This window comes from Rhododendron vialii, chromosome 10a, assembly GCF_030253575.1.
Source record: "Rhododendron vialii isolate Sample 1 chromosome 10a, ASM3025357v1".
Classification (NCBI taxonomy): domain Eukaryota; kingdom Viridiplantae; phylum Streptophyta; class Magnoliopsida; order Ericales; family Ericaceae; genus Rhododendron; species Rhododendron vialii.
In genome coordinates this window covers 28076993-28089414 of record NC_080566.1, presented here as the reverse complement: position 1 = coordinate 28089414, position 12422 = coordinate 28076993, and the positions used below count along the sequence as shown (strand labels likewise).

The 12422-nt window shown below is 37.1% G+C and overlaps 1 protein-coding gene across 1 annotated transcript; it reads left to right on the top strand.

The window, feature by feature from the left end:
* The first annotated feature begins 5527 nt into the window (after nucleotides 1–5527).
* LOC131303081 (uncharacterized) lies at nucleotides 5528–6082 on the top strand. Its single transcript, XM_058329869.1, has one exon. It carries the CDS (start codon nucleotides 5528–5530, stop codon nucleotides 6080–6082), a length of 555 nt encoding a protein of 184 aa, XP_058185852.1.
* The last annotated feature ends 6340 nt before the right edge of the window (nucleotides 6083–12422 follow it).

The following is a 12422-nucleotide window of genomic DNA, read 5'->3' as shown; positions in this document are numbered from 1 at the left end:
TACATCCGTCCTTGGTATCAAATCTGGATTAAATTACTTATTCAACCAATGGTTAAGTTATGTCTTTCTTTTCATTTGCTCTACCCAAAGCTCTTTATCCGAACGTAGAATAACTAATCCCATGATACATATAAGTATCCCGTGGACCTCCCCTCTATCGCTATCCATGATCCCTTTTTCTTCCAATCCTTTTCGTAATCAATCTGGAATATGGATATCAACGTGTCCATTTGTTCAAACTGGTGAAGGATGTATGAATGGATAGATGGGCCAGAAAGAAAAGGTAAGAGAAATATAAGAGGACAATGAAACGAGTCCACTAACCTACAGAATTAAGTTTGCTCTTATTTTTTACCATCTCTTAGAATGCTGTAGGATTTTCCCAAGGTATTTGCCCTCTAACATGACATGCAATCATCCCTGATTGCCTTTCTTTAACCCATTGACTGCATGTGCTTGTCTTTAATCAAAGAGTCTGCATGCCATATGGTAAAAATGACTTGTATTAACACTTTTGGTAAACAAAATCAATATCAGACAGTATTTGGTCAAGGTCTAACAATATCATCTCTTTCCTAAAGCTACAAGTTACTGTAAAATTGTCATATAGGTAAATTGACAGAACCACAATAGAACTAATGCAACAGAACTACGTGGATTTTGTGCGCGAAAAGTTCCAATCGAGTGAACATATTAAATAACGCATACTCTTAACACACTTTACAACGCTGTGCAACACACTGCTCATGTTCTTTCAATTGTCCATATAACTTCCATCAGTCCAGCACACACTGCAAATATCAGTCCAGGTATTGATATTATCCTAAATTTTTCCCGTGGTCATGAATAATCTTTTGTTGTCAGGGCAATTAAAATTAGTTAAAATGTCCAAACTAAATAAGCCGTGTACTGGAAGTGAGATGTCGAACTTAGGGGTTGAAGAATAGTGTGGGTGTACCGTGTCCACTATGATGAAATGGGAAGTGGGAACTCACTTCTTAAATAGTACTGCTTCCATACGTAATGAACTGTCCTGTTATCTGGAAAAGAAAATGAATGAAAAGCTAAGGTAGCTTGTCATTTTCATAAAATTAAAGAAAGAGTTAAAAGACAACAAAAATAAATAGAAAAGATGGAGGACTTGTCAGTTTGTGCTAGGTTTACTGATTCAAAATGTTAACCTGTATAATTAGGACTTAAGAGGTAAGATATACAAATGTAGTTTTATCTTTATCACCATTTTTCAATAAATGTTTCATCTATTTTTTTTTTTTGGGTAAATAATGTGTCATCTATTAAAAGTGACCTCCTGTACATTTGCTGCGCATACATCCATTGTTGCGTTCCACAATTCATTTTTTACTTGCACAGTTATAACACTGTTCCTGTCTTTCTCCTAAATTTGGTGGAAGGTTTAATCTTGCCTTCTTATGTTGCCATAACTTCCTGTATCTAGGAACTACCCAAATACTAATTGAGAGATCAAAGGGGAGACCAATATAGATCCTCTTATATAGATCGAACAGGTTTGGCCTGACCCTTCTTGTTTTTCCGTGTTTTTCACTCTCGGCTCTCCCATTGAAAATTCACAATTTTTACCTAAGAGCTTTCCAATGTAACCTCTTGAGCCCTCACTGCTTTGTGTACCGAGAAGCCATAAAAGGCACCAAAATATACAGCAAGACCGGGGGGAAATCTCCAATCCTGGCTGCACCTTTGCTAGTTTTTAAAGTTTTTTTTGGTTTCTTCCCGATCATGCAGCTCAAGAGTTGGAGTGGTAAACCCTCTTCCTGTGGACACCTCCCCGAAGGGGCATCGCCACACAAATATCCTCACTACATGTTTCCTCTTTATAAACCAAAATCATAGATATTCCCATGACTAGGAACATCTCAACACGATAATGATTACCGCTAAATAGAGTTGCCACTTAGTTTATTAAAACTAAGAAAACAAGTAGAGATTTGGGTATGAGAGCCAAAAGTATGATAAGGGGAAGGTGTTAGACACCCCTCTACGCTCGGTCGTGAGACCAGCCCATAATCATTCAACATAGAACTAATATTCGCTTTATTTAATTCTACACAACCATTTATTAGCCTTTAAACAGTTAATAAGTGATCCAGGATAGTAAATAAACCACATGCAATGATATGCACAAAACACAGAATCTATCCATGGATTCCTCGGCTGGTGAATGGATTACGCGGCCAAGGGATCCGACCGAGGGATCCCACTGGTTTGATGTACCGGCCGGCTAAACAAAGCCCCGGCCGGTGTTCTCCCTCACACCGAACAGTTACAGCAGAAAACTACGATTATAGTGTAAAAATAGAAATTAAATCAAACCATAGGAACCTGGGCCTCACCCCACCTTGATCCCTAAGTAGCTTGATTACTTTGGATTGAGGGTGATTGGTTGATTTGCTATCTCAAAACCCTAATAACTAGAGTAGGTACTTCGGGGTTTGATCGCTCTGATTGCGGCTGCTCACGGGGAGTTGGGGCTTTTGTAGAGGGGGTATGACAGATGATTTCTGCAGAGTATTATGGTAGGAGGGTGTATTCAACCTTAATTACGGAACCCTAAAGGCCTCTATTTATAGGCAATGGTTAACTCACTCCGGCTAATCACAATGCACAAATCAAATAGGAAGCATAGGGCAACAAGACCTTTATTGGGAAGTATTTTCGTAGCCCGGAAGCAACGTTTCATGGCTGCTAGGGTTTGAGTTCGGATCAAACAATGACAGAATGTTCTAGCACTCTGGGCAAAGCGATCTTGCGGCCGAGGAAATGATTCTTACGGAGAGATTTCAACCACCATATTCCACGGGTGAAAGAAAGAAGTGATGGCCGTGAGATCGATCTGGCAGCCAACAAATCAATTCTACCTAAACACTGTATTTCTCTCTTAAAAGGCTTTCTGGCTCTGGATTGGGTCCTCTAAGTGGCTAAAAGTACTCACAAAGTCCCTCGGGTTTACGAGAAGTCAATCAACAATCAATGTATCCTATTCATCATCGGGATGGTTCCTAAGGTGGGACCTGAGGTATCTGTTTAGCCAAATTAGGGTGTCTATACTTCCCAAAACCTACCTAGTGGATTGTCACGCCCCAAATCTGGGAGCATGACCGGCCGTGTACCGTGAAGTAATCATGGGACACAAAGCCTAATTAAAAATATTTTTAGTAGCTTGAAACAAATAAAGAAATACTGGATATTTTATTACAATAAAATGCGCGATTCCAAACCAATATTTTTCTTAAGCAAATGACACAATAACTCATATCTTTCAATCTCCTACTCCATAATGAACTGCCAATTAATAAAAGTGCGGAAGCTAATAAATAAAAGTGCGGAAGCTTTTTGACAATAGAAAAGAAATAAAAATGCAGACGTCCTAGAGGTCCAAACACAAGGTCCCAAAAACGCCGCAGAGTCCACTATAATGCTCCATGAACTAACTTGAAAAATAATGTGGAATAAATCCGTCAGCTGACGAGCTCAGTGAGTAGTTAAGCATGCTAAGGGTGATAATACAAAGTGGCATACTTTTGAACGAACGATAATGAGGGTTCCAAGAAGTGGTTTCAAATTAATAAGGGAGATAGATAGTTCAACGAATACTAACAGCAAACCAAATACTGAACAAAATGATCAACAGCTCGACAAAGGGTATCCACCAATTGAATAATAGATTATTGAATAATATGAACAATCATCGAATCACCAAAAGAGTTTGTACCAAACAATGAGTCCAATAATATCCAAAAGATGAACAATAATAAACGGAAGTCTAAACCAAAGTGGGAACCATATCTTCCAATTACGAAATATCAAATGCCAAATATTTTCTCAGGGCTTCGCCCGTTGGATCCAACACCGTACTTAGAGTCACCACAGGATGGCGCCTAGGACCTTTTCCCTAAGCCAATCCGGAATAGGGTCACAGGGTATTCCACAAGTTTTTTCCCTATCCGTTGAGCACTAGAGTCACAGGGTATTTCACAAGTCTTTTCCCTAGTGGCCAAAGTCACCACGATATCTCACGGGTCTTTTCCTTGGACTTTTATAAATATAAACATAATCCATGGTCCCAAACACAAATAGAACAACGGCGAACCAGAGTCACCTGCACCAGGAATATTCTCTGTGTCGTTGCAGAATCACAATAATATTATGAAGCAACAAGAAAAATATGGGCAATCCAACAATCGAAAATATCATCAATAAACCTTGTATGCCAAAGGGTACGTCAATCGTCAATAAATATGAGAGCGACGAATAAGAATATCACTTATCGAATTACGAGTAAACAGATTGTCAAGAACAGATAGGCTCAAGGGGAATCCAAAAGAAGGGATCACATGCTTAACCACTCACCTCGATGTCTGAATGAATGCAACCAAATACGAAGCGTGATACTAATCGGCTATTCTAAATCACAAATAAAAGAAACAGATAAAATTATAAGTATGCATAACTATTACCTAACACTACTGTTATGATTAATATACAATTAAATCTAACACTTAATTAGACCACGATTTCCCGAACACATGCACACCCACGACACCCAACAAAATCCACTGTCAATGCCATTAGCCAACAGCCCATTCACAAACCACTTTTCTCCTTCCTAATTCACACACGGCACCACTTGCACGCACATCTCTTTGATCTCCACCAACAATTCCCCACTGTTTTCCCAAATCAAAGCCCCTATTTCTGTGTTTATATAACCATAAACTATATACTCAACAAGGAAGAAAAAGAGACGATAAAAATCTTACCCGACGATTCGCCGATCCGAAAACTACCCGACGAACTCTCAACTGCGGCTTCTCTCTTCCTCCCTCTCGTTCTCAACTTTTTGGAATAAAATAACCCTAAACGTTTCCTCACCCTAATAAATTGTCCACGTTCAAACTTAAAACCTATCTAGTCTAATTACACAATCTACCCAACATTATTCTTTACGTTAACTAATCACTTATGGGGACCCATTCCCAGTTTAACCAAACTTAGGATTTTAAGCGATACGTGTAACTGATGCCAAAAATAAGCAGACCATCATATTTTTTTTTAGCAAGAAGTTTGAAAAGAAAAATGAAAGATTTAATTATTTGCGTCAAAAAAAATATTATTATTATTTTTTTACTGAAAAAGTGGGACGTCACAGTGGATGGTTTGTCATTCATGCATCAATAAGAAGATTAGAGGAGAGGCTAGCCTTCCCACTAGTAGTTAGTACGTTAGTCCCCAAACCCAAGTGGCGATTCCAATATGCAAACCTTCCTTTTATAACTTAATGGCCATACTCTGGAATTGATGGAAGCCGTTTGGTTGTAAAAGGTCGGTCTTTCCTCAATGAAGCGAAAGTAGAGCAGAAATGATGGAATAGCCCACTCGAAAAAGTGAGCTTGTTAATACCACCTGTCTCTTTTACTTTCCGTTGCCTTTTCTATTGATCTAATTCGTTTAAGCCTCTTCTTCTTGGATGAAGAATACCGCAGCATCAGGCATGGTTGTCAGCACCCTCATTGCTGCTGTTATGTTTACGACGGCTTTTACTGTTCCTGGAGGTAATGATGAGAAGACTGGCCGGCCTATATTTCTGAAGTATGACGAGTTCACGGTTTTTGTCTTGTCCAGCGCATTATCAATGTTTGCATCCTCCACCTCACTGTTGATGTTTTTAGGAATTCTCACTGCCCGCTATGCAGAAAAGGATTTCTTTCGCTCTTTGCCAGTGAAAGTGATCATGGGTCTTTTCTGCCTTTTCTTGTCCATCGTAACCATGATGGTGGCCTTCGGATCTGCTATATTTATGACCGTCATTAATGATCGTTTATCATGGGTTAACATTCCGGTTATCCTTCTTGCACTCATACCCGTAGCTATTTTTTGTATATTGCAGTTTCCCCTCCTCATTCATATAATCCATTGCACTTTTGTGTCGCGACCATCTCGAGCAAACCCGGAAAACATCCCCTTGGACATCGTTGATGTTTTTCTAGTTTGGTTGCCATATGTAACTATCTCTGGAGTATATGCTTGTAACTTCATGTACACATAGTCATATTCATGGTTTGACAGATGAAGGATAAGGCTTTGGTGTTCTTATTAAATGAAATTCATCTTCCATGTGTAAGTTGTCTTTTGAAAATTTTTTGTAGGGAGACTTAGCCAAAAACATGTTTTGCCCTTATGGCTCAATAACTCAAAAAGTTGAAGGATAAATGAAAACTATTTTACCATCCTAATGGCTAATTTTTCCATTTTTGTATGCACAATGTGTTTGTTTCTTCTTCATATATATTGTGGTTTTGGAGTTATCAACATACACTTCTTGCGGACGTTGCTTTTTTACCATCTTCTCTACCAGCTTTTGACATTTTGCAAAACCACGAAAGAACATATTTTTTTATCTCATCTGGTTGAGAAAGAAAATACTAGTAGAAGATTTACATACCAAATCCCAAGTTTTGATCCAGGTAAAAATTCAAACCATGTGGACGATGGCATTGGTGGCGTGGGACCGTTGTCGGAGGCGTGGAGATAGGTATAGACGTTAGCCGGCGTTTAGGTGGTAGGACCGTTTGTTGGTGGGGTGGAGGTGGTGTCGACAGAGGCAACAGCACATTGATAGGAGTGGGGTCGGGCGACCCCATGGGAAAAAAAAATAAAGAGGCTGATTGATTAAACGAAAAGAGCAAAACACGGATTAAACGAAAAGAGCAAAACACGGCCTCTGTTGAATTGCTCTTTCTATCATCGACGTATTTGCTCTCTCTCGCTGGCTTGCCCCCGGCATTCGTTGGAGTCTTGGTTGGCTGTTACGGCATTAAGGTTTTGATGAGTTGTTAATTGAAATAGATTATTAAGGACCCTTAGGATGTATTTTTTTTCACCGAACGATGCGATGTCAAAAAATTGATCCAAATTAAGTAAAAATTAACCAATTAACTTTTGATTGAGGAAGAAATCCCCAGTTACTGCAACTGAACATATGCACTCTTTTACATCATCTTCCCCTCATTACCTTTGTCCATGCACAAGTAGCTGTATTCTCTGATTTTGCATTCTTTGTCCACCTTTTCAATATGTATTTCTCCAGAAGTCTCACAAGTTATAACGTTGTTTGAGGAAAGAACTTTAAGTGCATGTGAACATAATAATCGTACAAATTTAAATTTCTTACAGTTCTTTAACACCATATAGATGGTGTTGATGCTTGCCATAAGGACTGATATCATATTCAATTCTTGCTCCACTCTCACCAAGTTGGTTCAAATTGCAATCATGATGTTTGCTCAGCCCCATCTGAAACAATACAAACACACTAGGGGTGTCCATACTTGCTGCATCTTTGAAATTTCTACCGGGAAAGGACAAAGATGGAGTACTTTGAGTTGCTCTAAAATCAGCTTTTAGTTCTTCATACTGGCGATCATGGACTAACCTTTGATAATGTTGGAAAAACCGCAACAAATCATGGTTGTAGTTGACATATTTTTTAAGCACATTGTTCATGCTCTCATTGCGTTGGGTGGCACAAAAAGTCTGTCTCCCATAAACTAATGCCCATTTCTCCTTTATATATACATTCACTTCAACCAATCATTATCTTGGAGATTATACCTTTCAAAGATCCATTGCTCCAAGCACTGATAAATTCATCTTCGTCTTCATAATCATATACGCCACTGAAATCTTTTGAAAAATCTTTGAATATCACAAATGCACCACTTTGTTTTAATGCCACATTCTGGTAAATGTGCTAGATACACAACTGGTGAATTGTTACTGGTCACTGAGCAGCTAATGCTTTTGCCATTGCTGCATCTTGATCTTTAAGTATAGTTTTGATTGTCTTTTTCCACCCATAGCCTTGGCAAAGTATCAAACAACCACATAAAAGAATTAGCAAACTTGTCATACATGCAATAACGCAATACCAAAAACAATGGTTTGCTTATGATAGTTCACCCCAACAAACATCGCAAAAGGCCGACAATCTTTGTTGTTCCTATACATCGTATCAAAACAAACCACATCCCCAAAGTGAGCATAATCCGCCATCATCTTTGCATTAGTCCATAAAATATTGGTTATCAAATTATCCTCATCTACTTGTACGGCAAGTGACTTTTGATGCCAAAATTAATTAGCTATTGAGATTCAGCAAATAAAATTGCTTGGGAAAATAGATGTAGTAACGTACTTGGAGCAATGCATCTTTGAAGTTGTTCTTGGGAAATGATAATGCACTAAAGATTAAATATTGATTTACATTTGACATTCTTGTTGCATAGTTTCTAATGCTATTTGAGACCCATTATGATGGCATCCACCTGAAAATAGTTTCAGGAAATCTATTTCTATATTTCGATAGAATCGGGTTTGGGAAAAACAAAACCAAACCAAACCAAATTGAACCGATCCCCATCGTGTTTGGTTACGGTCTAAGTGTAAGAAAACCTGTTGGGTTTTGACTCGGGTTCAGTTTTGGTTTTGGTTTTCAAGAAGTAGAAACTTAATTAAGAAAAATAAGGGCAAATTTCACTCAGACCCCCTAAGGTATCTGACAATGACAGAGAGTACCTCTCAATTTTCAAAAATGACAGAAACCTTCCCTATTTCACAGTTTGGGTTTCATTCCGTTAGTTCCGTTAGTGAAATGGACGGAAAACATACGGAAAATGAAATTTTCAATTTTATTTAGTTCTACAGCTATCTTAGGGCTCTTATTGAACGTCCTAGAGCAAAAAATTAATTATGACCCTTTTGGATAAAATGATCAGAAAAATAAGATCTTCGTACCGATTCAAACGGATTAAAAATTGGAGCACTTAAGTATCTTCTCTTCATTTGGTTCTATGGCTCTCTCAGGGCTCTCATTGAAAGCCTTAGGGCCAAAAATTAACTATGACCATTTAGGATAAAATGATAAAAAAATAAAAATCTTTGCACCGATTCAAACGAATTAAAAATTGAAGCACTTAAGTATCTCCTCTTCGTTTAGTTCTATGGCTATCTTAAGGCTCTCATTGAAAATCTTAGAACTAAATATTAATTATTGCACTTTAGGATAAAATAATCAGAAAAATAAGATTTTCGCACAGATTCAAATGGATTGAAAATTAGAGCACTTTAAGTATTTGCTCTTCATTGAAAGCCCTAAAATCAAATAAAGAGCAAAATTTTAAATGCTCCAAATTTTAATTCGTTTGAATCGGTATGAAGATTTTATTTTTTTAATTATTTTATCCTAAATTGTCATAATTAATTTTTTGCTCTAGGACTTTCAATGAGAGCCCTAAGATAGCTGTAGAACTAAATAAAATTGAAGATTTCATTTTCTGTACATTTTCCGTCCACTTTACTAACGGAATGAAACCCAAACTGTGAAATAGGGGAGGTTTCTGTCATTTTTGAAAACTGAGGGGTACTTTCTATCATTGTCAGATACCTCAAGGGGTCTAAGTGAAATTTGCCCGAAAAATAAACATACGTACTAGTTTGGGGAAAAGGGACTTCGGCAACTCGAGTTCGACGTGGCAAAAGAGGAAGGTTGCGGAGAAACTTAATGGGCACCTTCTTAATCTTGCACTCAGTCATTCAATTGTAAACAATGACTTCATACTTAAAAAAGGAAAAATGGACTAAAATACGATTAATAGTCGCAGCTTGACAAAAAAGAAAGATTGCGGTGTAACTGCACGGCAACTTCTAAATTAGTCTTACACTTGGTCAGTCAATTATAAACAATGACGTCCTTTAGCCGAGAAATTTTTGGGCAACTTCTTAGTCTTGAATTAAAGATGATGTATTGTGAAAAAATAATCTGTCTCGTAAAACGAAAAATAAGTACTTAAAAAGTACTTAAAAAGTAATAGCCTTGGCGCCGGAACGGAACCTAAGTAGTCCGTCAATTGCAAACAACGATTTCATTTTTCAAAAAGAATCGAAAATTTGGACTAAAATGTGACCAATGGTAAAAACTTGGCAAAAAAGGAAAGATTATGGAGAAGCTCCTGGGCAACTTCTTATTCTTGCACTTGGTCAGTCAATTGTAAAAAAAGACTTCATTTTGCATAAAGGAAAAGTTGGACTAAAATGTGACTAATGGTGAAATAATTAAGATTGTACAATAGAAGAGTTAAAACATCAACAGTACTCACAGATGTCATTGGTTTGTGGTGCTATTAAGAGATAAATTCTACCTCCGTCTGACAAAGACTGTTGGCTTTGTTAGTCATAAAAAGGCTGTTTGGTTTGTTTAATAGAATGCACTTTTGTCAAAACAAAGTTTAAACTTCTTTCACAAATGACTTGTAGATATTTAGTAATTTGTGGGAAAAAGTTTATTTTTTTTTACAAATTACATTTTTTTTAAGTTCTGAATTTGTGTGTTGGAAAATTTTTTTGGGGTAAAGAGAGCATATAAAATGGAGCCCATTTCAATGGTTAAAAGATCTAAAAAACACAGACTTCTAAGTCACTAGCTAGTAGATGAAAAAGATTACAAACGGAAAAAGGAACAAAGGGAAAATGCATCAATCTCAGAATTTTAAATCAGCTTTGGGTTTGGGGAGCTTTTTAAGAATAATGAGTGGAAAGAGATAGAGAAAATTTATTTGAGCCGGTGCCCAGAAGTTTCGAGACCCCAAAATAAACAAAGTAGATCCCTTACCGCGTTGCCCCAAAATCCTAATGCTTAACTCTTAGAGCAAGTTTACCAGCATAGGTAAACAACCTTTAAAGCTTTTTTAGCTGACCAAAGTGAGAAATTTCCATCTGCAGCAGCATAGGTAAACAACAAGGTATAGTCCATTTGTCTACAGTTCACTTCATCTACCGAACCACTGTTCACAAGGTACTCATTATTTTAATGTTTACTCTCTCTCTCTCTCTCTCTCTCTCTCTCTCTTTCATGGAATGTCACGCCCTCAATTTTAAACATAAACGATAATAGATTTTACTCAATAGAAATATCAATCTCTCGCCCATAGATACCTCAAAATAACATGCTAGGTCCATTCGTCAACCACCAGTACACTAAATTATACATAAAAGCCTACAAGAGGTGAAGTGTTACATACTCTCACTTTAAAAGGAAATAGATTAATATTACAATTTCAGTTCCCGAAATATGATTTAATGAATGAACTAAAGACTCCTTTGTATAAGCTTTCAGAAGATGGTCAATGCTGCACATCGGACACTCCAAGTTATGCTCCTTGAGTTGTACCTGAAAATGAAGGGTTGAGCACACACTTGCCCATTAGAAAAATCTCTAACAACTTTATATGCTCATGGGAAGATGAGCGCTAAGGAAAACATTTTAATAAAACAATAACGGTTTGACTAGAAGAGTAATATGTGACTCAATCCCAACTTTTATACAAAAGCTTACATAGAACTCTATCTCACACACCAATCTTCTTAACCTCGCACATACACTTTTCATCTAAAACCTCGATTTGCCATCCCCAATATCATATTGCGTTTTTCCTTTTATCTTTCGATGACTTAGAAACATTTCGGGTTCTTTAACAGCCATTTACTCTTTCTTTTCTCACTTTACCAACCCACATCTCAACTAAGTATTCACACACTACGTGTAAGAAAGAGAAACATAAAACGAACAAAAACAATTCGAACCGAACCTCCATACGACACCAAGGAACTCACACAACTACCCAATTTAACCTTTTAAAAGCACTTATTGTATCCTCTCTCGTGTCCCCTTTATCATGTCATCTTGTTAGTGTCGACATGTCAATATTTATTTCGATATATTCTACTCTATCATCTACTACAACACTTTCACATCAAATTTCCTTTTACAAGTTTGATATGCAATTACCCTTAATAAACCTCTCACAATGTATCACACATACATTCATACCAAACAAATTTCCAAATTACTATCTATTTTATCCCTCATCTTCACCCTTATTATCATACTTCCCATTCAACATCAACCTAACATGAGTAACTCACAATCACACGTATGCACGTCTTTCAACCAAACCGGCATCAGAATAACGAGCACATTGATTGAAAATCTATGAGATACCAACTCAAATTCAAAGTTCAATGTTCTTCATTGAATATCTAATTATGTCTCAATTCCACTTTATGGGTTAATAAACCATTTTCATATAAAATCATCCCTTTTTAATAGCAAAGTAGTGTAGAGGTACACAAAACTAGCTAATACGAGTCAAGCTCCGTTGATTCGAACTTGAATATCGGAGTCCGTTGATTCGTTCAAAAATGCCAGAGGATTTTGTTTTAAAAAAATCCTTTTCCAAAACATCAAGTGAATTCAACCATTTTCTAAATAGCAAGTAACACATAGCACAACCAAGATTATCGACATTCCACACTTATCCTCATTTCAACAT

Coding starts and splice junctions, on each gene's coding strand:
- LOC131303081 (XM_058329869.1), top strand. CDS start 5,528: ATGGTTGTCAGCACCCTCATTGCTGCTGTTATGTTTACGACGGCTTTT.